The 25411-nt window shown below is 37.1% G+C and overlaps 1 protein-coding gene across 1 annotated transcript in view; it reads right to left on the reverse strand.

Annotated features, from left to right (window-relative positions):
• Nucleotides 1–8577: 8577 nt before the first annotated feature.
• LOC133568078 (regulator of nonsense transcripts 1-like) overlaps nt 8578–25411 on the reverse strand; it is a 45005-nt gene continuing 28171 nt past the window's right edge. The window contains exons 15-24 of the mRNA XM_061919784.1: nt 23073–23286; nt 22640–22757; nt 18977–19133; nt 17242–17384; nt 16985–17159; nt 16822–16903; nt 16551–16712; nt 13713–13945; nt 13518–13637; nt 8578–10891 (exon numbers count right to left, since the gene is read on the reverse strand). Coding sequence (XP_061775768.1) covers nt 13521–13637; nt 13713–13945; nt 16551–16712; nt 16822–16903; nt 16985–17159; nt 17242–17384; nt 18977–19133; nt 22640–22757; nt 23073–23286 — 1401 coding nt within the window. The 3' untranslated portion in view covers nt 8578–10891; nt 13518–13520. The remainder of the gene's footprint in view (nt 10892–13517; nt 13638–13712; nt 13946–16550; nt 16713–16821; nt 16904–16984; nt 17160–17241; nt 17385–18976; nt 19134–22639; nt 22758–23072; nt 23287–25411) is intronic.

The following is a 25411-nucleotide window of genomic DNA, read 5'->3' on the forward strand; positions in this document are numbered from 1 at the left end:
TATACATATACATATATGTATACATATACATATGTATGCATACCTATGTATACATGCATATGTATACATATGGATGGATGTTTATACATATCTATGTATACATATATGCATGTACACATACATATATGTATACAAATATATATACATATATATGTGTGTATACATACATATGTATACATATATATGTATGTATACATATATATGTATGCAAGTATACATATATGTGTATACATATGTACATATATATATATATATATATGCACTTATATACGTGTGTATATATGTATGTACATATATATACAGATATGTACACATTCATACATATATATATACATGCACACACACATATATATTTATGTATACATATATATGTATGTATATATGTGTATACATATATATGTATACACATATGTAGGTACATATATGCATACATATGTATGTATGCATATGTATGTATATGTATACATACATATATTTGTGCATATATATATATACAAATACATACATATATATGTATACAGACATATATTTTTGCATATACATATGTTTGTACACATATATTAATGTATACATACACATGTGTATACATATATGTACGTATACATATGTATACATACATATATGTATACACATGTGTATACATTAATATATGTATACATAAGTATATGAATAAATATATAGATGTGTAGTTATATATATATATACATACATACATCTATACGTATACTACATACATTTATATATGTACACGTACATATAAATGTATGCATACATATATACATATGTACACAAATATATATGTATACAGACATACATATATATATACACACACATGTCTGTATATATTTACATACATATGTATACATTCATATATGTATACATATATTTGCATATATATATATGCACATATGTGTTTACACATGTATGTATATACATGTATATATAAATGTATATATGTTTATACGCCTGTATACATATATATATTGTGTATACAGACATATGCACACATACATATGTATATTTATATGTATGTATTCGTGTATATATAAGTATACACACACATATATATGCATTTTTGTATATGTATGTCTGCGCACATATATGTATATATACATATATATGTATGCATATATATGTATGTAAACATATATATGTTTGTATACATACATATATGTACACGTACATATATGTAAATATATATATGTACATGTACATATATGTATGTACATGTACATATATGTATGTATACATATACGTATAGACGTGTATATGTCTGTAAACATATATGTATGCATACATATATATGTATACATATGTATTCATGTATACACACATTTTATACATACATATATATACGTTAATATATGTATAAATGTGTGGATATACATACATACATCTATATATGTATTTATATGTACACATACACATAAATGTATGCACACATGTATATGTAAACATACATATATACATATGTATATGTATGTAAACATATCTATGTATTAATACATTTATATGTACGTGTACATATATATACATATATAGATGTATGTATACATATAGATGTAATTCTCAATTCATATGTATGTATATATATATATATGTTTACATACATATGTATGCATATTAGCATATGTATATGCACATATATGTATACATACGCATATATATGAATGTATACATATATATGCATGTGCACATACATATATATTCATGTATAGATACATATATATGCATGCAAACATATATATGTACACATACATATATATGTACACATACATATAAATATACATACATATGCATACATACATATGTATACATGTATATACATACATATGTATGTATACATACATATATGTATACATAGATATATATGCACACATACATATATATGTATACATACATATATATGTATGCATGTAAATGCATATATATGTACATATACATGCACACATACTTATATATGTATACATATGCATGTATACATACATGTCTATGTGTACATATAAATGTATGTATGTATATGTATGCATGTATATGTATGCACACATATATATGTATGCATACATATATGTATGTATACATATATATATGTGTATACATGTATGTGTGCACATATGTTCATATATATATGGATGTACATATATATACAGATATGTACATATACACACATGTATACATATACATTCACAAATATATATACATGCACACACATATACAAATACATAGGTATACATACATATATATGCATATACATATGTATGTACACACACATATATATTAATGTATACATACATAAACATATACTTCTGTATACATATGCACACATACATATGTATATACATACTTATACGTATGTATACATGCATATATATGTATACACATGTATATGTATACATGCGTGTATATATAAATAAATCTATATTCATACATACATATGCATGTATACATAGTTATGTATACATGTTATGTATGCATACATACCTATGTATACATACATATATATGTATACACATGTATATGTATACATGCGTGTATATATAAATAAATCTATATTCATACATACATATGCATGTATACATAGTTATGTATACATGCATATGTATACATATATGTATACATGCATATGTATACATACATATATATGTATACACATGTATGTATACATGCATATATGTATGTATATATGTGTATTCATATATATGTATACATATGTATACATGCATATATTTGTATACACATATATGCATGTGTACATATGTATACATACATATATATGTATACAGAAATATATATATGTGTGTATACATATATATGTATACAAATATATATGTGTATACATATGTGTATATACATATATATGTATACATATATGTGTATACATATGTGTATATACATATATATGTGTATACATACACATAAATATACATACTTATATATGTATGCATGCATATATATGTATCCAGAAATATATATATGTGTGTATACATATATATGTATACAAATATATATACATATATATGTATGCATACATACAGATGTATGTATACATATATATGTATGTAAACATATATAAACATACATATATACATATATAGGTATGTATACATGTTAATACATATATGTACTTGTACATGCATATATATGTACATATGTATGTATACATATATGTATACAGACGTGTATATGTCTGTATACATATATATGCATACATATATTTATGAATACATATATATGTATACATTTGCCTTTATGTATACACATATATTTATACATGCATATATATACATACATACATTTATATATGTATGTACATACAAATGTATGCATACATATATATGTATGCATACATATGTAAATGTATGCATGTACACAGATGTATGTATGTGTATATATATCTACACATATATATATGTACACATACATATATATCTATACATACATATACATGTATACATACACATGTGTATACATATATATACATACATACGATTGTATATATGTTTACATATATATGTATACATATATATGTTTATACATGTATATGTGCATCTATATGCACACATATGTATACATGCATATATATATATTAATGTATACATACATATATACGCATGTACATATATGTATGTATGTGTACATATATATGTATGCAGACATATATGCATACATACATAAATATGTATACACATATGTGCACATACATATAAATACATATATATATATACGTATACATACATATTTATGTATACAAATATATGTATGCATACATATATATCTATTTATACGTACATATGTATACATATATATGTGCATGTATGTATATAAATGTATACATGTGTATGTATATATATGTATACATACATATATACATTTATATACATACATGCACATATATATGTATACATATATATGTATATACATATATGTATAAACATATATATGTATACATAAATATATATGTATACATATGTATGCATACATATATATGAATGTATACATACATATATGCATGCATACATATATATGTATACAGACATATGTAGACATACATATATATGTACACATATATATGTATACATACATATGTATGCATGCATATGTATACACACACATATATGCATATATATATGTATACGCACATATATGTATGTATACATACATATATGTACATATATATGTATACATTTATATGTGTATACATATATGTACATATATATTTATATATAAATGTATACATATGTATGTACATATATACATATATGTACACATGCATACACACGTATACATACACATATATGTGTATATACATGCACACATACATACATACATATATATGAATGCATACATACATATGTGTATACATACATTTATATGTAAACATTCATACATTTATATATGTATATATATGTACACATGCATATATATTTATACATACATACTGTATATACATATATATATATACATATATATGTATATACGTATATATATATACATACATATGTATATACGTATATATATATACATATGTATATACGTATATATATATATACATACATATGTATACACATATATGTATATATATATATACATCTGTTTAAATATGTCTGTGTGCGAATGTATATACATATATGTGTATACACATATGTATATATATACACACATACATATACATACATATATATACACACACACGTTTGTGACTTAAAACATCTATTCTTCTACAGGAAGTGGAGATGCGTAATTCCGAGTTGGAGCGGCGCATCCAGAACACGGAGCAAAATTTGAACAACTCTATGGAAGACCGAGATCGCTTGGACACGGAGCTTCAGAGGTCCATTGAAATTCTCGACATCAAAATCTTTGACCTCAATGACCTCCGCCAGAACCTTGTCAAGCTCATCGACAAATAACACGTCAGGATGGAGGAAGATAATTCCAAGAAGATGGGAGCTGGCGGCGGCCCACACAAGAAGCATCTTGTCCGCAGGACTCGGTGAATAGATGTCGGGCGGCCTAACGATGTAGCGCTTTATGTTGCTTACATGGAAACAATGCAATAACTTTAGGATAACTGCTTTCAAGTAAAAGATATTTTAAACACGTAAGGACAACCGGTGCTTGTAGTTTTACGCGTAGTACAACTTTAGGACTTTAAGAGCGCATCTTAAGTGTTATTAAGACTGATAAGAGGCCTTGTTTTACTGTCTGTCTTGAAAGCAGTAAAAATGAGACCTGATGACCTGCCTTGTGGACATATTATACTGCATTTGCTGCCACACACACTGATTCACGGGAGGAGTTGTTCATGCATTATGTAGCAGCAATAAGACGGACTACCGTATTTTACCGACTATAAGGCGCACTTGTCCAACAAATGGTCTATTTTTGATTTTTTTTCATGTATAAGATTATAAGGCGCATTAAAGGGGTCTTATTCTATTTTCTTTTTCTAAATGTAAAAGAGTTCCTTGTGGTCTACATAACATGTGATGGTGCTCAAAATGTTGCATAGATGATGTTTTACACATCATCTTCTAGCTGCTTTCTGACAATCGCTTCAGGATGTGCCGTTTTGTGGGCGGTCTTATTTACGTGCCAGCGTCTTCTCCCCGTCATCTTTGTTGTAGCGGTGTAGCGTGCAAGGATGGGAGTGGGAGAAGTGTCAAAAGATGGCGCTAACTGTTTTAATGACATTAAGACTTCAATCTGTAACAGAGCAGCATCTCCTCATCCAGAAACGACAACAAGGTTGTGAAAAACCGTCCGACCTGAACTCTCTAATAACTAAAGTCCCTTGGGTGAATAATGTAAACTAACTACACCGGTATGTTTTAATGCTTTCATGGCATGTTTACATAGTTATAAATAAGATCTTTACACTACTTTATATTAGAAATGGCAAAAGCGGAGAATGAATGCCCCATATCAAGAAGATAGAGAAAAAGAAGAAGCCTATCAACAACGGTGTCGGCACGGACTACAAAAGGCGGACGGGTGCCATTTTTCAGGAATCATGCAGATCTTAAATACGGATCAGAAGGTAAAAAAAAGTTGCTTTCACATACTATTGCGAAAACAAAACGCCAGATAATGTCTTAGCTTATACACTCATCATAATATTACTCTTGTGTTTAATGCGGCAAAAATCAAGCGGTGCGGCTTCATAGCTTACCAAAATCCTACAACAACCTTTTAATACATTTTTGAGCGCCGTGTGTAATGTTCTATATTTTCAATGGAACATAGACCATGTTGGTGTTGCTTACTTGAGTCATAAATGTTGTTTAACTTTCTGACCGTCACTTTCAGGATGCTCCGTTTTCTGGGCGGTCTTATTTACATGCCTCCACTTCGACTGTCTTCTCCCCGTCATCTTTGTTGTAGCGGTGTAGCGTGCAAGGATGGGAGAGGAAGAAGTGTCAAAAGATGGTGCTGACTGTTTTAACAACATTCAGACTTAACTTAAATTACGGAGCAGCATCTCCTCATCTGGGAACAACAACAAGGCCGTGAAAAACCTTCCGACCGGAACGCTCTAATAACTCAAGTTCCTTGGGTGAATATTGTAAACTTACTACGCCGGTATGTTTTAGCACTCTCATGGCGAGTTTACTGACAGTCATAAGTAAGAACTTCACACTACTTTATATTAGAAATGAGGACAGCGGAGGATGAATGTCACATAACAAGAAGATAGAGGAAAAGAAGAAGCTTTACAACTATGGTGTCTACATGGACTATAAAGGCGAATGTGCGCAAATTTTCAGGACTTATGCAGATTCCAAATACGGATCAGCAGGTAACGGAAGGTAAAAAAAGTTTCTTTTTAGCATAATATTGCGAAAACAAAACGCCAGATATGTATTTCCTTATACAGACACACACATCTCAATAATACTCTTGCGTTTAAAATCCATCAAACGGTGCGGCTTCATAGTTTACCAAAGTCCTATTAAAACCTTGATTTTTGGGCGCCGTGTGTAATGTTCTATATTTTCAATGGAACTTATAAAATGTTAGTGTTGTTTACATGAGTCATAGATGATGTTTTACTTTCTGACAGTCGCTTCAGGATGCTCCGTTTTGTGGGCGGTCTTATTTACGTGCCTCCACTTCGACAGTGTCTTTTCCCCGTCATATTTGTTGTATCTTATGTGGGCCTACCAAGGATGTCGTAGTGGTTTGTGTTGTGTTGTGGTTTGTGCAGCCCTTTGAGACACTAGTGATTTAGGGCTATATAAATGAACATTGATTGATTGTAGCGGTGTAGCGTGCAAGGACGGGAGTGAAAGAAGTGTCAAAGATGGCGCTAAATGTTTTAATGACATTCAGACTTTACTTCAATCAATAACGGAGCAGCATCTCCTCATCCGGAAACAACAACAAGGCCGTGAAAACCGGTCGACCAAAACTCTAATAACTAAAGTTCCTTGGGTGAATATTGTAAATTCACTACACCGGTACGTTTTAATGCTTTCATGGCAAGTTTACTAACAGATATAAGTAAGAACTTTACACTACTTTATATCAGAAATGGCAACAGCGGAGGATGAATGTCCCATTACAAGAAGTCGGCACAGACTACAAAAGGCGGACGGGTGCAATTTTTCAGGATTTATGCAGATCCCAAATACGGATCAGCAGGTAAAAAAAAGTTGCTTTCGCATAATATTGCGAAAACAAAACGCCAGATAATATGTCTTAGCTTACACACGCATTATAATAATACTTTTGTGTTTAATTCGCCAAAACTCCATAAATCGGTGCGGCTTCATAGCTTACCAAAGTCCTACGACAACCTTTTGATACATTTTTGAGTGTCGTGTGTAATGTTGTATATTTTCAATGGAACTTATAAAATGTTAGTGTTGTTTACCTGAGTCATATTGCCATCATAGTGCAGTCTACACGTATCTCTTATGTGTGGCTGCCATCCACTAGTCACACTTATTACACCATGTACCAAATAAAATTGCTTCGGGGTCGGTAAGCAAAACCAGAATTATTCCGTACATTAGGCGAGTTTTGAGGGGGAAAAAGGGGATTTTAGGTGCGCCTTATAGTCTGGAAAATACATTAGTTGAAATGATGTATTTTGTTGACTTGAACTGTGTGAATAACACCAAAGATCAACGTATTAAGGTCTTTCAGCAGCTTCTACGCTCACATGAAAGGTTCTCCCAATGACGTAACCCGTAAGGCACAACTTAAGTGATGAATAGAAACTTACTCACTGTATGATAGCTCCGCCTTGGCTGTGACGCATTCAAGGACTTTAGGGATACTTCCAAGACTTGTCCTTTTCATCAGTGGAAGAGGTGACACGAGCATCTATTGAACAGCAGAATGTCAGTATTTTTTTTTTTGTTACTGGACCACACAGACTGTAGAGTTGAACATTTCTTTCTAGCCTTACCGTTTGTCTTCACAGGACGGTTGGAGAAAGTCACGGCGGATGTTCCTTACATGCTGTTACAAAAAATAAAAGCCAAGAGACCACAAACTTGTCTTTTTTTGTGCACAGAAAAAAAAATCTCACCTCTGCCGCTGTCACAGCTAAAATAAGTATCATTCAAATAGAGGACCAAAAAAATAAACAACTTTTAATGTTGTAATAATTGCAAATTTGTGAGCACAAGCCGAACAATCACAATCCATTATTGGAAAAGAATGGCGATAACGTGTGACGTCAGGCAAAAAGAATGAGCTCAATGCAATCGCAGGGTATTTGAATCTTTCCACCATACATGCTCAGCGGACACGTTGCTAAAAGAGCGGTTTAGACGCAGCAACACCAGTTTTTCCAGGCGACGATGACGACACTCGAATGAGCCGGATGTGAAAAGAAATCAAGGTGCAAGAAGGAAGATGAGCAACCACAGGTCAAAACAACCACGAAGGTGAGCAAAAGCTAGAAAAAAGAAAGAGTGTAGACAGAAGTAGAGCAGCCTACAGAACACAAAATAAAACCCCACGAGAAAATCTGCTGTATGTTCGCCAGAAAACGAATACTAACTTTTTTAGACCTTAATTAGAAAAGTCAGGAAGAAATCACTCAATGTATAACTCTTCCAGAAGGAAAGTAAATAACTATGGATTAGGAAATAATACGACTAAAATGTTAAAACAATGGGTAAAAATAATATTTTAACCTTAAAGGTATCATTTCAGCTTCAAACTAGCATACAAACAAAATGACCAGTGCTGTTTAACTTAGGGCAGCTGAGTCTTTAACCCAGGACTCGGTAACCTTATTGGCTGGGAGAGCCAGGAAAGACAAATATTTGAATATGCATTTCCGTAAGAGCCGTATAATAATTTTTAACACTGAATACAACTAAATGCGTGCATTTTAAAGTAAGACCAACATTTTTAAGAGTACATTAAGTCTCTTACTATTTTTAATAATATTGTTATTCTGAAGCCAACCAATAATAAAGAAAATATTTCTTACCAATAATGTGACTTCTTAAACAGGGGTCGGGAACCTTTTTGGCTGAGAGAGCCAAATATTTGAATATGTATTTCCGTGAGCGCCGTATAATAATTTTTAACACTGAATACAACTAAATGCGTGCATTTTAAAGTAAGACCGACACTTTTAGAGTACAATAAGTCTCTTACTATTTTTAATATTGTTATTCTGAAGCCAACCAATAATAAAGAAAATACTTCTTAGCAATAATGTGACTTCTTGAACAGGGGTATGGAACCTTTTTGGCTGAGAGAGCCAAATATTTTAATATGTATTTCCGTGAGAGCCGTATAATATTTTTCAACACTGAAGACAACTAAATGCGTGCATTTTAAAGTAAGACCGACATTTTTAGAGTACAATAAGTCTCTTAGTATTTTTAATAATATTGTTATTCTGAAGCCAACCAATAATAAAGAAATACTTCTAACCAATAATGTGACTTCTTGAACAGGTGGGGTAGAAAACGGATGGATGGATTAAATGCATGAGTGTTTTATATATTGAATGTTATTTTTAACGCAGCGGAATTATTAATTACTTATCGTGTTAGGCAACGTCAGCTAATATTTATCTGAGATCTGGCTCGAGAGCCACAGGTTCCCTACCCCTGCTTCAACCCATACCTTAATAAATGAGGCGATTCTGTTACATGGCTGTGAGGATCTTCATGCTTTCACCAAAACGAGCGCCGGTTACCCCTCGTTCTCCTGCTGGCACTACGGATACATTTAGAAGAACAACTACGGTCTCGTACGTTGGAGACAAAAACCTGACTTTTGCTATTGGAAGAGCTCATTCCAGGTGATCCTTGCAGACACCTCCAGAAAGATGGCGTCGTCACCACTTCCTTGACACTTGCCACAAACGGCGGAGAAAGAGTGAGTGATCAGTGGCGCTGTGGCCCACGCACACACACGCACGCACGTCCACTGACAAAGAGTTGTTGGACAGCCAAAGACTTGGCAGTTGGAAACGTTGCTTCAAGCCGTGTGTCCCCCATCACCCCCTCCTCCCCTCGCTCATCCTGTAGAACAGTTAGCTAAGAAGACGGACGTGTGAGACCACCTCCATCTTTCCCTGCGACCAGACGGGATTCAGGGGCACGCGAGGGTCCGGGTCGGAGCTCTCCTCCTCAAAGACGCCAAGGGGTCTCGATCCCGTGATTCCAAAGACGCCGGCTGGCTCCCTGGGCTGGCCTCGGGGCACGCCTTCGCTCCTCCGTCAGACCTGGCACGCCGCCCCCCTCGCTCTGCTCTTCTCTCTTGTGATTGCTTGGTTTTCTCGCTCCTGTTACTTTCACGCAGTGGTGTAGCGGTGGAAAACGGGTATCCTTATTTGTTCCTTTTTTGTTATCACCCCAGATTTTAGACTCTGATGAAGTGAGCTCATATAGGCCAAGCACCTTTCAGCAGTCTGAGGAACAAGAAGAAAAACCTCATTACTAACACTGGACGCAACATTAGGGACAACTGCTCTAGTACAGTGGTTCTCAAATGGGGGTACGGGTATGCCAATGGGTACGTGAGATTTTTAAAAAATATTCTAAAAAATAGCATCAATTCAAAAATCCTTTATAAATATATTTATTGAATAATACTTCAACAAAATATGAATGTAAGTTCATCAACTGTGAAAAAAATACAACAATGCAATATTCAGTGTTGACAGCTAGATTTTTGTGGACATGTTCCATAAATATTGATTAAAAAAAATTAAAGGGGAACATTATCACCAAACCTATGCAAGCGTCAATATATACCTTGATGTTGCAGAAAAAAAGACTATATTTTTTTTTAACCAATTTCCGAACTCTAAATGGGGGTATTTTGGCAAATTAAACGCCTTTCTGTTTATCGGTCTTTTAGCGATGACGTCAGAACGTGACGTCACCGAGGTAACACACCCGCCATTTTCATTTTCACATTACAAACACCGGGTCTCAGCTCTGTTATTTTCCGTTTTTTCGACTATTTTTTGGAACCTTGGAGACATCATGCCTCGTCGGTGTGTTGTCGGAGGGTGTAACAACACTAACAGGGAGGGATTCAAGTTGCACCACTGGCAAGAAATCTGCCGCCAGACCCCCATTGAATGTACCAGAGTGTCTTCACATTTGACCGGCGATGCTAAGACAGACATGGCACAGAGATGTATGGATAACCTGCAGATGCATTTGCAACGATTAAGTCAACGAAATCACAAAGGTGAGTTTTGTTGATGTTGTTGACTTATGTGCTAATCAGACATATTCGGTCACGGCATGACTGCCAGCTAATCAATGCTAACATGCTACGCGAATCAATGCTATTTACGCTAGCTGTATGTACATTTGAAACTAGATACCCACATTTAATGCGAAACAAACACCTACCAATCGACGGATTTAAGTTGCTCCAGTGTCACAAGATGCGAAAGTCCTGATCATTTGGTCCGCACATTTTACTGGCGATGCTAATAAGGCAGCCTTGCTATGGGCCACTTCATTAGGTACACCCATGCTATGGCCGAATAGCGTCAATAGCTATTCGCTCAATAGCTTCAATTTCTTCTTCAATTTTGTTTTCGCTATCTGCCTCCATACTCCGACCATCTGTTTCAATACATGCGTAATCTGTTGAATCGCTTAAGTCGCTGAAATCCGAGTCTGAATCCGAGCTAATGTCGCTATATCTTGCTGTGGCAACCGCCATGTTGTTTGTATTGGCAGCACTGTATGACGTCACAGGGAAATGGACAGTCGCATCGCAAATAGCGAAAATCAAGAACTTTAAAGCTTTTTTAGGGATATTCCGGGAGGTGTAAAATTTTGAAAAATACAACAACCCACTGGGAACTGATTTTCATTGTTTTTAACCATTTTGAAATTGTGATAATGTTCCCCTTTAAAGATTTTCTTTTTTAGTGAAGCAATGTTTATGAAGTGGCCCATAGCATGGCTGCCTTATTAGCATCGCCGGTAAAATGTGCGGACCAAACGATCAGGACTTTCGCATCTTGTGACACTGGAGCAACTTAAATCCGTCAATTGGTAAGTGTTTGTTTCGCATTAAATGTGGGTATCTAGTTTCAAATGTACATACAGCTAGCATAAATAGCATGTCAGCATCGATTAGCATAGCATGTTAGCATCGATTAGCTGGCAGTCATGCCGTGACCAAATAGGTCTGATTAGCACATAAGTCAACAACTTTAACAAAACTCACCTTTGTGATTTCATTGACTTAATCGTTGCAAATGCATCTGCAGGTTATCCATACATCTCTGTGCCATGTCTGTCTTAGCATCGCCGGTAAATAGCATGTTAGCATCGATTAGCGTAGCATGTTAGCATCGATTAGCTGGCAGTCATGCCGTGACCAAATATGTCTGATTAGCACATAAGTCAACAACATCAACAAAACTCACCTTTGTGATTTTGTTGACCTAATCGTTGCAAATGCATCTGCAGGTTATCCATACATCTCTGTGCCATGTCTGTCTTAGCATCGCCGGTCAAATGTGAAGACACTCTGGTACATTCAATGGGGGTCTGGCGGCAGATTTCTTGCCAGTGGTGCAACTTGAATCCCTCCCTGTTAGTGTTGTTACACCCCTCCGACAAACACCGACGAGGCATGATGTCTCCAAGGTTCCAAAAAATAGTCGAAAAAACGGAAAATAACAGAGCTGAGACCCGGTGTTTGTAATGTGAAAATGAAAATGGCGGGTGTGTTACCTCGGTGACGTCAGAACAAAGACCGATAAACAGGAAGCCGTTTAATTTGCCAAAATTCACCCAAAATACATGGTCTTTTTTCTGCAACATCAAGGTATATATTGACGCTTGCATAGGTTTGGTGATAATGTTCCCCTTTAATACATTTTTGACCATCGTTAAGTCCCCTAAACATGAATCAACACCCTGCTTTTATTTTTATTTTTTACACACGCTGTCTAGCACGTGGTAATTGGATTTTAGTAGACCAGGCCCAAAAGTGCGACGTGGCGAGGGACGACCGTATGAGTAAATGAAAAAAAGTGCAAAAGTATCAATGCTTACAGTCTAGTACTGGGACAGTCCAGTCACACCATGCTGGTAGGCTCGCTCCCCCTGATAGGTGGAGTCTTGAGATAGCGCCACGTCAATTTGGGACTTGAATTCATCTCCTAAGTAACTGTCCTGCGATGGAAGAAACATCAGAGAGATTAGAAAAACCAACAAGTTGAACCACAGCTGAGTGCACAACGATTGAACCTGGGAAAGCTCCGCCTGGGAGAGCCCCGGCTGGCTCATTTGTGACGGCTGACTCATGTTAATGTAGCCTTGGGTCAGGGGCCCCTGGGAAAAGGGCTGAGAGCCCAAGTCTTGGCTGGCCTGGCTGCCACTCATATGGCCCCCTCTGCTGTGGTTGTTGCCACGGTTTCTCTGGCGACTACCTCGAGTGTTGCCTCCTCCGCCAGCTTTTCCTTTCATGCCGCCTCCACGACCTGGAGAAGAAACAAGTTAGTCGACACCAGGGGTAGAGAACCTGTGGTTCTAGAGCCGGATGTGGCTCTTTTGATGACTGCATCTGGCTCTCAAATACATCTTAGCTGACATTGCTTAATACTATGAATAATGAATAATTCCACTGGTAATCACAGTGTTAAAAATAGTGAAGTGATTTATATTTATGTAGCGCTTTTCTCTAGTGACTCAAAGCGCTTTTACATAGTGAAAGCCAATATCTAAGTTACATTCAAACCAGTGTGGGTGGCACTGGAGCAGGTTGGAAAAGTGTCTTGCCCAAGGACACAACGGCAATGACTTGGATGGCTGAAGAGGGAATCGAACCTGGAACCCTCAAGTTGCTGGCATGGCCACTCTACAACCGAGCTATGCCGACCCCCACATTCTAAAACAATTCATGGAAAAAGGCCTGAGAATTATACTTTATGCGGATATTAATTGCATTAATTTAGCGAAAGAAACAGTGGGAAAAAATGAACAAGGAACTAAAACAATTTATTAAAAAAAATCACATGACTGGAAATAATTATTATGACTTATTTAAACATTGTTCTTTCTCTGTCATAAACGTTTCAACCAGGAACAAGTATTGTTAGAAAATTAAAAACACCACCTTGCAACAAGACATCTTGGATAACAGGCGCAAGATGTCGCCTGTTAAAATAACGTTCAAAATATAAAACATTCCTATGCATTTTAATCCATCCATCCATCCATCCGTTTTCTACCGCACCTGTTCAAGAAGTCGCATCAATGGTAAGAAGCATTTTATCTACTATTGGTTAGCCCCAGAATAAAAATGTTATAAAAAAAAAAAAAGACTTACTATAAACTTAAAATATTGGTCTTACTTATACTTGCAAACATTGAGACCTCCGATTTCGGGAGGTGGGGGGGGGGGGGGGGGGGGGGGGGGTGGTTAAGAGGGGAGGAGTATATACAGCTAGAATTCACCAAGTCAAGTATTTCATATTTATATATATATACATATATATAAATAAGAGAAAATACTTGAATTTCAGTGTTCATTTATTCACACATATACACACACATAACACTCATTTACTCATTGTTGAGTTAAGGGTTGAATTGTCCATCCTTGTTCTATTCTCTGTCACTATTTTTCTAACCATGCTGAACATGCTGTATCTTCCTCGTTTTTCTGCTTCGTCTCCTTGTTGTGTGGGCAGTTGTGCACTGCACTCTCTAAAATCCGTAGATGTTATTGTCACATATGCATGTACAGTAGATGGCAGTATTGTCCTGTTTAAGGGTGTTGCAACATTGCTGTTTACGGCAGACACACTGCTTTACGGTAGACGAAAATGTGACTGCTGTTGTTGTGTGTTGTTACCAGGCTGGGAGGACGTTAATGAAACTGCCGAACAATGAACCCAAATAAGAAACCAAAAACTCGCCCTCGATCTTTCTACAGTTATAACGTCATTGGGCAGGCATGCTGTTTATATTGTGGGAAAGCGGACGTGAAAACAGGCTGTCGACACGTCACTCATGTCCGCATGGAGCTGGAAGGGGCGTGGCCTCCAGCTCCGCCTGAATTTACGGGGGATTTTCGGGAGAAAATTTGTCCCGGGAGGTTTTCAGCGGGAGTCTCCCGGAAAATCCGGGAGGACTGGCAAGTATGGTCTTACTTAAAAAAATGCATGCGTTTAGTTGTATTCCGTGTTAAAAAATATTACATGGCTCTCACGGTAATACACTTTAAAATACACAGAACTCATATTCCTAAATCTAAGCTTTCCAAAATGTACCCTGATATTGATCCAAGATGTGACAAATGTAAAGCCGATGAAACCACTTTAATACACATGCTGTGGACCTGTCCCAAAATAAAGAAATATTGGGAAGGTATATGTGAAGCACTCTCTTGTGTACTCGGGGTTAACATTACATTGAATCCTCTTTTGCTGCTTTTTGGGGTCACTGGGGATGGGTCAGGATTACCTGTCGGGGGGTCGAAGGCTCATTGCCTTTTCAACCTTATTAGCGCGCCGCTTGATCCTCTTGAAATGGAAGGAAGCTGCCCCACCCACACATTCACTGGGTAAAAGACGTTTTATATCATCTCAAACTAGAGAAAATTAGAATGGTGATGAGGGGTTCTGAAAGGAAGTTTTATCGGGTGTGGAGGTGTTTTCTGACCTTTTTTGACCAACCATCAACAAAGGTACAACATTGATTTTTATTTTTTTAACAGTATTCTGGTAGGTTTACATACTGAAGGTCTACGTACAGTATATTTATGTTTTATGTCATTACTGTATAAGTGACAGTATAAGCAAGGTTTATTTATTTTTTAATTTTTTTTCGTGTGTTCCTTTTTGGGGTGGATGTTTGTTCTTTCTCTTCTATGTATAAGTATTGTTATTTCTATTTTAGCTTTATTTGATTTGATTTAATTTTTCTCTTTGAAAAAAAAAAGTTTATTGCTGTTTTTATGTTCTGTTCATCTCTGTCTAAATATTAATAAAAAAATCAAACACTAAAATATTTGGCTTTCATGGCTCTCTCAGCCAAAAAGGTTGCCGACCCCTGGTCTACACACAACTTCTCTAAACTCACCCGCCGTCGAGCCGTTGAGCTGTCCAAGGTAACCAGGAGGAGGCATGGGGGGCATGACAAGGCTGAAGGGGATGGGGATGTTCAGGGAAGTCATGGGATTGGGGCCGCTACCAATCATTCCAATCTGGTCGTGGGTCTGGAAGTACATGTTGGATGTACGCCCTGTCGCGAAAAATGCATTAGTTGACCGTGATTCCTCTTTTTTTGTCCAACTTTACACAGGTTGGTGAGCATCGTGCGAACCACAGGAGTTTTGAAGTCAAGATCTCACCATTGCTGCTGCGATCATAAACAGATCCGGGAATGAGGGCTTCCCTGGCGTCATACATGGCTGTGCTCATGAATCGGCCTCCCTGCGGAACCATAAAACAGGTCAAACTCCAGCCCCTGACAGGAAATATATTTACATTTTCAAACAGAATGAGGCAACCTACAGGGTTGATGGTGTTGACCAGCTTGCGGGGCTTGCTGAACTGCATGAGGCTCTCGCGCAAATTGTTCAGCGGTCCTTCCACCAGCACCTTCTGCTCCTTGTAGTTGTTCAGCAAGTGGTTCCACAGGGGTTGCTTGGACAGAGCTTTAGGATTCCCCACAATGATCACGCCATATCTATGTATGGCAGACACACAACATGAGTGTAGGGAAAGTGACCACGCACTCATGCGACACTGCGTTGTGTATTTTTAAACACCTGGCTCTCGTGAGCGCCACGTTAAGACGACGCGGGTCATTGAGGAAGCCGATGCCCTGGTGCTCGTTGGCCCTCACACAGGACAGGATGATGAAGTCCTTCTCTCTGCCTTGGAAAGCATCCACACTGGCAATCTCCACCTCCTGCAGGAAGGAATACACCACTGAGTGTTACCTAACCTAAAATACTGTGTCACCCTTGTGTGGTGTTCGGGTCTGTGGGACCCGTTTTAATTTTTTATTAAAAGAAAAATGATACAATTAATGAATTTTTCAAACTGAGACTCACTGACTTTGGCTCATTTTCTGTGAAGAACATATATCAGAGTACATATTTAATGACCACAAATTTCTATTACATATAAGATGTCTGGGTCCACTGGACCCGGGGCTAATAGAGTGTGGAAATTTATGTTCTGTGTACCACACACACCCACCCACACCCACACAGCAGGCCTAGACAGGAGGAGGACAGAGTGTAGGTACACAGAACATCAGAGGGTCAAATGTGCGAGAAAATGAGAGCAGACAGTGTTGCCAAACAATGTTGCAACCTTGTGTGGGAACCGCAGGTGCAGAAACACAAAAGAAGAACCCCTGTGGGATGCAGAAACTGGCAGAGAAATTTTCCGTGCAACAGTTTTATGTTAAAATACTGAACAGAGTTTTATTGGGATAAGGCAAACATCTGTTCAGGAGGAGGACAGAGTGTAGGTGCACAGAAAATCAGAGGGTCAAATGTGCGAGAAAATGAGAGCAGTGTTGACAAACAATGTTGCAACTGTGTGTGGGAACCGCAGGTGCAGAAACACAAAAGAAGAACCCCTGTGGGATGCAAAAACTGGCGGAGAAAGTTTCCGTGCAACGTTCATATTGTTGTTACTCAGCCACCGTTTGTGGGTCTGATGGACCCATTGCATTTTGTGGCTTTTAATAACTCACAATCTGCATTTTGTGGCTTTTAATAACTCACAATCAAACGGTGTTATGTTAAGATACTGAACAAATGTTTATTGGGATAAGGTAAACATCTGTTCAGGAGGAGGACAGAGTGTAGGTGCACAGAAAATCAGAGGGTCAAATGTGCGAGAAAAAGAGAGCAGACAGTGTTGACAAACAATGTTGTAACCTTGTGTGGGAACCGCAGGTGCAGAAACACAAAATAAGAATCCCTGTGGGATGCAGAAACTAGCAGGGAAATTTTTCGTGCAACGTTCATATTGTTGTTACTCAGCTAGCGTTTGTGGGTCTGATGGACCCATTGAATTTTGTGGCTTTTAATAACTCACAATCAAACAGTTTTATGTTAAAATACTGAACAGATGTTGATTGGGATAAGGTAAACATCTGTTCAGGAGGAGGACTGAGTGTAGGTGCACAGAACATTTGAGGGTCAAATGTGCGAGAAAATGAGAGCAGAACGTGTTGACAAACAACATTGCAACCTTGTGTGGGAACCGTAGGTGCAGAAACACAAAAGAAAAATCCCTGTGGGATGCAGAAACTGGCCGAGAAATTTTCCATGCAACGTTCATATTGTTGTTACTCAGCCAGCGTTAATGTGTCTGATGTACCCGTTACATTTTGTGGCTTTTAATGCTTCACAATCAAACACTTTTATGTTAATACACTGAACATATGTTTATTGGGATAAGGTAAACATCTGACTGACTAACGCTGGCTGAGTAACAACAATATGAACATTACACGAAGGTTAAGACCACTTGCCCACATACCTGGTAGAGTTTGGTGTGAAGGGAGCCACTGAACTGCATGTATTGGACCAGGTAGGACCTCTGCCCCTCATAAGGGGTGATGATACCAATTTGATCAGGTTTGGCACCAGCCTTCAGCAACCGTGTTGTTATTTTCTCCACATTGGCTGCCTCGGTTCTGTGTAAACACGACTAGATTTTCACCAGTACGAATACTGCTTAGGACAGACATGAAAAATAGACTGAAACAAACACTTTATTGCCAAACATGAGAGCATCACAAAGTTAGAGTCCAGATACAGCTTATATCACGATTAATATGACAACATTATCAGAGCCTTATGTATTATCCGGTACAACATCAACATTAAGCGTACTTAGTTTTAATATTTTGTAGTGTGGAATATAAAAAAAAATAAAAAGGCTTAACTGAGTGAAATTACTCACACACAAAACAGTAAAAATGAAAAACAATCTTTTTTATTATTTATCGTCTGGAATGGACTTATGGTTTCTTTCCAAGAAATGGTAATGTTTTTTTGGCAATGATATTTCTTTAGGTTAGACTCATGACACAGTAAGTTGAATGATGCGGACACGTTTAATACGAGATACTTTCTAATAAGCTTCAGTCTTGGTAGACTTCTTATCTGTAAATAATAATCAGCTATAATTGTTTGATACTTGTTTATTTTGACAACTAATAATAATAATACTAATGGATTAGATTTATATAGCGCTTTTCTAGACACTCAAAAGCGCTTCACAGAGAAGTAAGAACCCATCATTCATTCACACCTGGTGGTGGTAAGCTACTTTTCGTAGCCAATGCTGCCCTGACCTGTTTTGGATTGCAATATTGTTCAATTAAGGACAATAAGTATGGTTTGTGCAGCCCTTTGAGGCACTTGTGATTTAGGGCTATATAAATAAACATTGATTGATTGAAGTATGGCTAGCCCGTGTGCTATTGTGTGCTGGGCTGTTGAGTAGCTGGTAGCTCTTAATACCTACTAAGTATATAGTAGGTCAATTACAAGAAAAACATAATTTTTGTGTGCTTATTGGAGGACACTTAGCTACTAACTGGCTGTGCAGTTTTGCACAAGTAAACTGCAAAACTGCGTGTATCGGAGCACATATATTTGAACCCAATATCCGATATTTATATCGGATTGGGACACTTTTATTAAGAACATAAGCATTAATGTTACAGTATTAGAGATGTCCGATAATATGGGACTGATGATATTATCAAACGATAAATGCTTTAAAATGTAATATAAGAAATTATCGGTTTCAAAAAGTAAAATTAATTACTTTTTAAAACATCGCTGTACGGACATAGGGAGAAGTAAAGAGCAATTGCGTCTCCCAGTCAGCAGCCCTCCCCACTCCCACACACAACACAGGAGTTGCATCGTGACTTCAGCATGAGAGGTTTACTGGCGACGCTTGATGACCTCAACAAACCGCCGTGAGCGGAGCAGAACAACAACAAGAGTGTGTTGTTGCCGGTGCTGTAGCCTGGCTAACAAGCCAGCTCGCTCGGTGACTGACTAATGACACCAAGTGTGACGGTTAAAAAAACTGGCAATTTGCAAAGACTGCAAAAAGTTGTTTATGCAAGGAAGAACCAGGACGTCTTCCTTTAATACAAGCAATTTGATCTCCCACCTCTTGAAGAATCATAAAGAGATACACGATGAATAAAAGTGGAAGATGGATGAAAAGCAAACACCAAAAAAAGAGTAATACCACACAGTTGTCGCTTAAAGGCCTACTGAAACCCACTACTACGCACCATGCAGTCTGATAGTTTATACATCAATGATGAAATATTAACATTGCAACACATGCCAATACGGCTTTTTTAGTTGACTAAATTGCAATTTTAAATTTCCCGGAAGTTTTGTCTTGGAAACTTTGTGTAATGATGACGTGTACGCAGAACGTCACGTTTTTTTAGGAAGTATGAGCGCTACGCACACACACAGGTATAAGTCGTCTGCTTTAACGGCATAATTACACAGTATTTTGGAGATCTATGTTGCTGAATATTTTACAATTTGTTCAATTAATATTGGAGAAGTCACAGTAGAAAGATGGAGTTGGGAAGCTTTAGCCTTTAGCCACACAAACACACGGTGATTCCTTGTTTAAAATTCACAGAGCTGAAACTTTATTATGGATCAGAGCGCGGTCAAGCGAGCATAAATCCTGACCGAAGGATTTATGCAGGTTTCGGTGAGAAAATTGTGGTTAAAAAGTTGCCACTGAGCTTGTGTCGTCCGTACAGCTACCGTCGACACCCGTGAGACATTGGCGTCAACACACCCGTGGACAAACCCCTCCGACTATCAGGTAATATTAAACTCATTAAAACACTAGCAACAAAATAGAAAGATAAGGGATTTCCCAGAATTATCCTAGTAAATGTGTTTAAAAACATCGGAATACGTCCCAATGCTATCGCGTTTTTTTTTCCAGTCCGTCGCTATCAATATCTTCAAACACGAATCTTTCATCCTCGCTCAAATGAATGGGGAAATTGTCGTTTTCTCGGTCCGAATAACTGCTTTAGTTGGAGGCTCCCATTAAAATCAATATTATATGTGAAAAGCCCCCACACTTGCGACGTCATCGTCTGCGACTTCCGGTAAAGGCGAGGCTTTTTCAGAAAGTACCAAAAGTGGCAAACATTTTCGTCGATTTTCTCTACTAAATCCTTTCAGCAAAAATATGGCAATATCGCAAAATGATTAAGTATGACACATAGAATGGACCTGCTATTCCTGTTTAAATAAGAAAATCTCATTTCAGTAGGCCTTTAAAGACTCCGCCGAGAAAAACAAAAATACAACAAAAACCCCCCCAAGGCGAAAGGTCAGGGACAACGCACGCAGTATTGCAAAAGCTACGGTGGCTAGTCTGCCCTGCATGGCGCACACTTTGCAGCTTGCAGTGAGCGGAGGTGCCCTGTCTCAACGCAGCATTTCAGAAGCTCTGACTGACTGCTAAGCCACTTCAAGCAATCGCCACTTGCTTGCAGCACATTTGTGTTGCTCATACAAATACGTTAGAGCAGGGCAGATTGAGCCAAGTTTATAATTCCCTGTTATACAGTATTCCAGGCAACCTAGCACTAAATGAGGACTATATTATTGTTTACTTTGTTACTCTAGTATATTCTGGACTGAAGCTGTGTGCCTTCATTGTTTTTGTAGCTGTTGTTTTGAGGCATTTAAAAAAATAAATAATGCACCTTGTGAAAGTCAAAGTATAGTATTTCTCATAGTTGTAGTGGGTTTCAGGATTATCTTAGGGAGAGCATGTCCCAGATTCCAAGCTGCTGTTTTGACGTATGTTAAAAAAAATAATGCACTTTGTGACTTCAATAATAAATATGGCAGTGGCTTGTTGGCACTTTTTTCCATAACTTGAGTTGATTTATTTCGTATAACCTTGTTACATTGTTTAATGCATCCAGCGGGGCATCACAACAAAATTAGGCATAATAATGTGTTAATTCCATAACTGTATATATCGGTTGATAACGGAATCGGTAATTAAGAGTTGGACAATATTGGAATATCGGCAAAAAAGGCATCATCGGACATCTCTATAGAGTACTATAAAACACAGAGTGCATATAGAGAGATAGTATTACTTGCGGGTCCAAACCTGTTAAGATAAGATGTTCCTGAGCTGGCGATTTCCTCCTGGCCTTGAGTGACATAAAAGAACATGGGCTTGTCGGGCTGTGGCCACTGGAAGTCAAAGCCCTTCTTCACACGGTCACCTGCAAACAGAAATCAAGATGACATGTTTGGAGGTTTTAGATGCCAATTTTTAGGAGTTTTAAGTCCTGTGTATTTTCTCCTTTGCTTGTCTTATGGATTTTTCAAACGAGGATAGCGAGTCAAGTGCAACATCTAGTGGTGAAATGCAGTACTTGATGGATTTTAAAAATAGCTTTCAGTTATAGCAGATTTATTACATTACAATATCACTGTGAATAAATAATTCAAGGAGGCAGAATTAAGACTGAGACTAAGAGCATTTATTCTGGCTAAGAAGAGATTTCTCATGCTTTGACTAAATATTTTTGTCTCACCAGCAGTGACGCCGTTCTGCAGTGAGCCCTCGTAGAAGATGTTGGAGGGGAAGGCACTGAGGGCCGGGTGCATGCGATATTGAACCTGCAGACGGATTGGTCGAATCCCCAAAACAACCAGACGCTCAAAGAGAGACTGGGACAGTCCTGCTTTAGCTGCCTTCTTGCACATCACCACTGGGCCCAGCTGGCAGTGGTCGCCCACCAAAATCAACTACAAAGATAACAGAAGTTACCTTTTCAAGTTGGATTTGTAATAAAACAGATTGGAAATACAAAATGGAGAACTACCACAAAAGCATAATAACCCATACTGTCAATGGCATAATAAAAACATTTGTTAGTAATTATTAACTCAACGGCAGATAAACATAAATCATGTGATATCTCATTATATTGTTTGGACCCCATTAGGAATGGAACAATGTGAACCTTTTATATCATGGTTATCGTCACCAAAATAATCACGTTGTCATTGCGGTATTGTTAAACAAGCTCAAAAAGTATTAACACAGACTGAAATTTTCTGACCAAGTTACTGAAAAGTAAATAGATAGACACTGTAATAAACCCTACTATTTTGAACGTCTTGAGTTTCTTAAATGGTAAATGGGTTATACCTGTATAGCGCCTTTCTACCTTCAAGGTACTCAAAACGCTTTGACACTATTTCCACATTCACCCATTCACACACATATTCACACACTAATGGTAGGATCTGCCATGCAAGGGCCAAACCACGACCCATCAGGAGCAAGGGTGAAGTGTCTTGCTCAAGGACACAACGGACATGACGAATTTGGTAGAAGGTGGGGATTGAACCAGGAACCCTCAGGTTTGCTGGCACGGCCACTCTCCCAACTGTGCCACTCCGTCTCCTATGCTATATATATATATATATATATATATATATATATATATATATATATATATATATATATATATATAAGTCGGTTATGCAAGGAGGAACCAAGGTGTCATAAGGAGATACACGATGAATACAAGCAGAAGATGGATGTCAGCCCAGTTTAAAATTCTCTGTTATACAGTATGCCAGGCAGTCTTGCACTAAATGAGGATTATGTTATTGTTTACTTTATGACTCTAGCGTCCTCTGGACTGAAGCTGTGTGCCTTCATTGTTTTTGTAGCTGTTGTTTTGAGGCATGTTTAAAAAAATTTTTAAATAATGCACTTTACCATAGTTGTAATGGGTATCAGGATTATCTCAGGGAGAGCATGTCCCAGATTCCAAGCTGCTGTTTTGAGGCATGTTAAAAAAGATAATGCTCTTTGTGACTTCAATAATAAATATGGCAGTGCCATGTTGGCCCTTTTTTCCATGACTTGAGTTGATTTATTTTGGAAAACCTTGTTACATTGTTTAATGCATCCAGTCGGGCATCACAACAAAATTAAGCATAACAATGTGTTAATTCCACGATTGTATGTATCTGTATCGGTTGATATCAGAATTGGTAATTAAGGGTTGGACAATATCGGAATATCGGCAAAAAAGCCATTGTCGGACATCTCTAGATACAATTCAATATCTTAGTTCAGGGGTAGGGAACCTGCGGCTCTAGAGCCATATGTGGCTTTTTTGATGACTGCATCTGGCTCCGAATGATTCCGCTAGTAATCACAGGGTTAAAAATAACGTTCAAAATTAAAAACATTCTCATGCATTTCATTCCATCAATCCAAGAAGTCGCATTAATGGTAAGAAGTATTTCATTTAATTTTTCTTAGCTTCAGAATAACAATGTTATTAAAAAGAATAAGAGACTTATCAAACTCTAAAAATGTTAATCTAACTTAAAAATGCGCACATTTAGTTGTATTTAGTGTTAAAAAATATTCGTAACACTTTAGTATGGGGAACATATTCTAAGTAACAAAGACTTAAGAGTTATTTGGACACTAGGGGACCATGTAAGGGTTAGGGTTACTAATAAGCAATAATTCTGAGGTTATAAGGGAAGACTCTTAGTTAATGGTTTATTGCTTGTAAAATAAGGCCATGCAGAAAAAGGCATTAATAAGTACTTAAAAATTACTAATTAAGAGACAATATGTTACGAATTTGCATGTTAAAAAGCAACTAATTAATGGTAAATATGTTTCCCATATCAAAGTATTACCAAAATATTATATGGCTCTCACGGAAATACGTTTTTAAAATATTTGGCTTTCATGGCTCTCAGCCAAAAAGGTTCCCGACCCCTGTCTTAGTTGCTCAGAGAGCAATGTGGGTATGTCATTGTTTTAATGGGGAAAGACGATAATGTCTTTTATTTTCATGTCAGTATTTAAGCCAGCGAGCTGGCACCAGTCAGC

This window comes from Nerophis ophidion, linkage group LG14 (genome assembly GCF_033978795.1).
Source record: "Nerophis ophidion isolate RoL-2023_Sa linkage group LG14, RoL_Noph_v1.0, whole genome shotgun sequence".
Taxonomy (NCBI): Eukaryota; Metazoa; Chordata; class Actinopteri; order Syngnathiformes; family Syngnathidae; genus Nerophis; species Nerophis ophidion.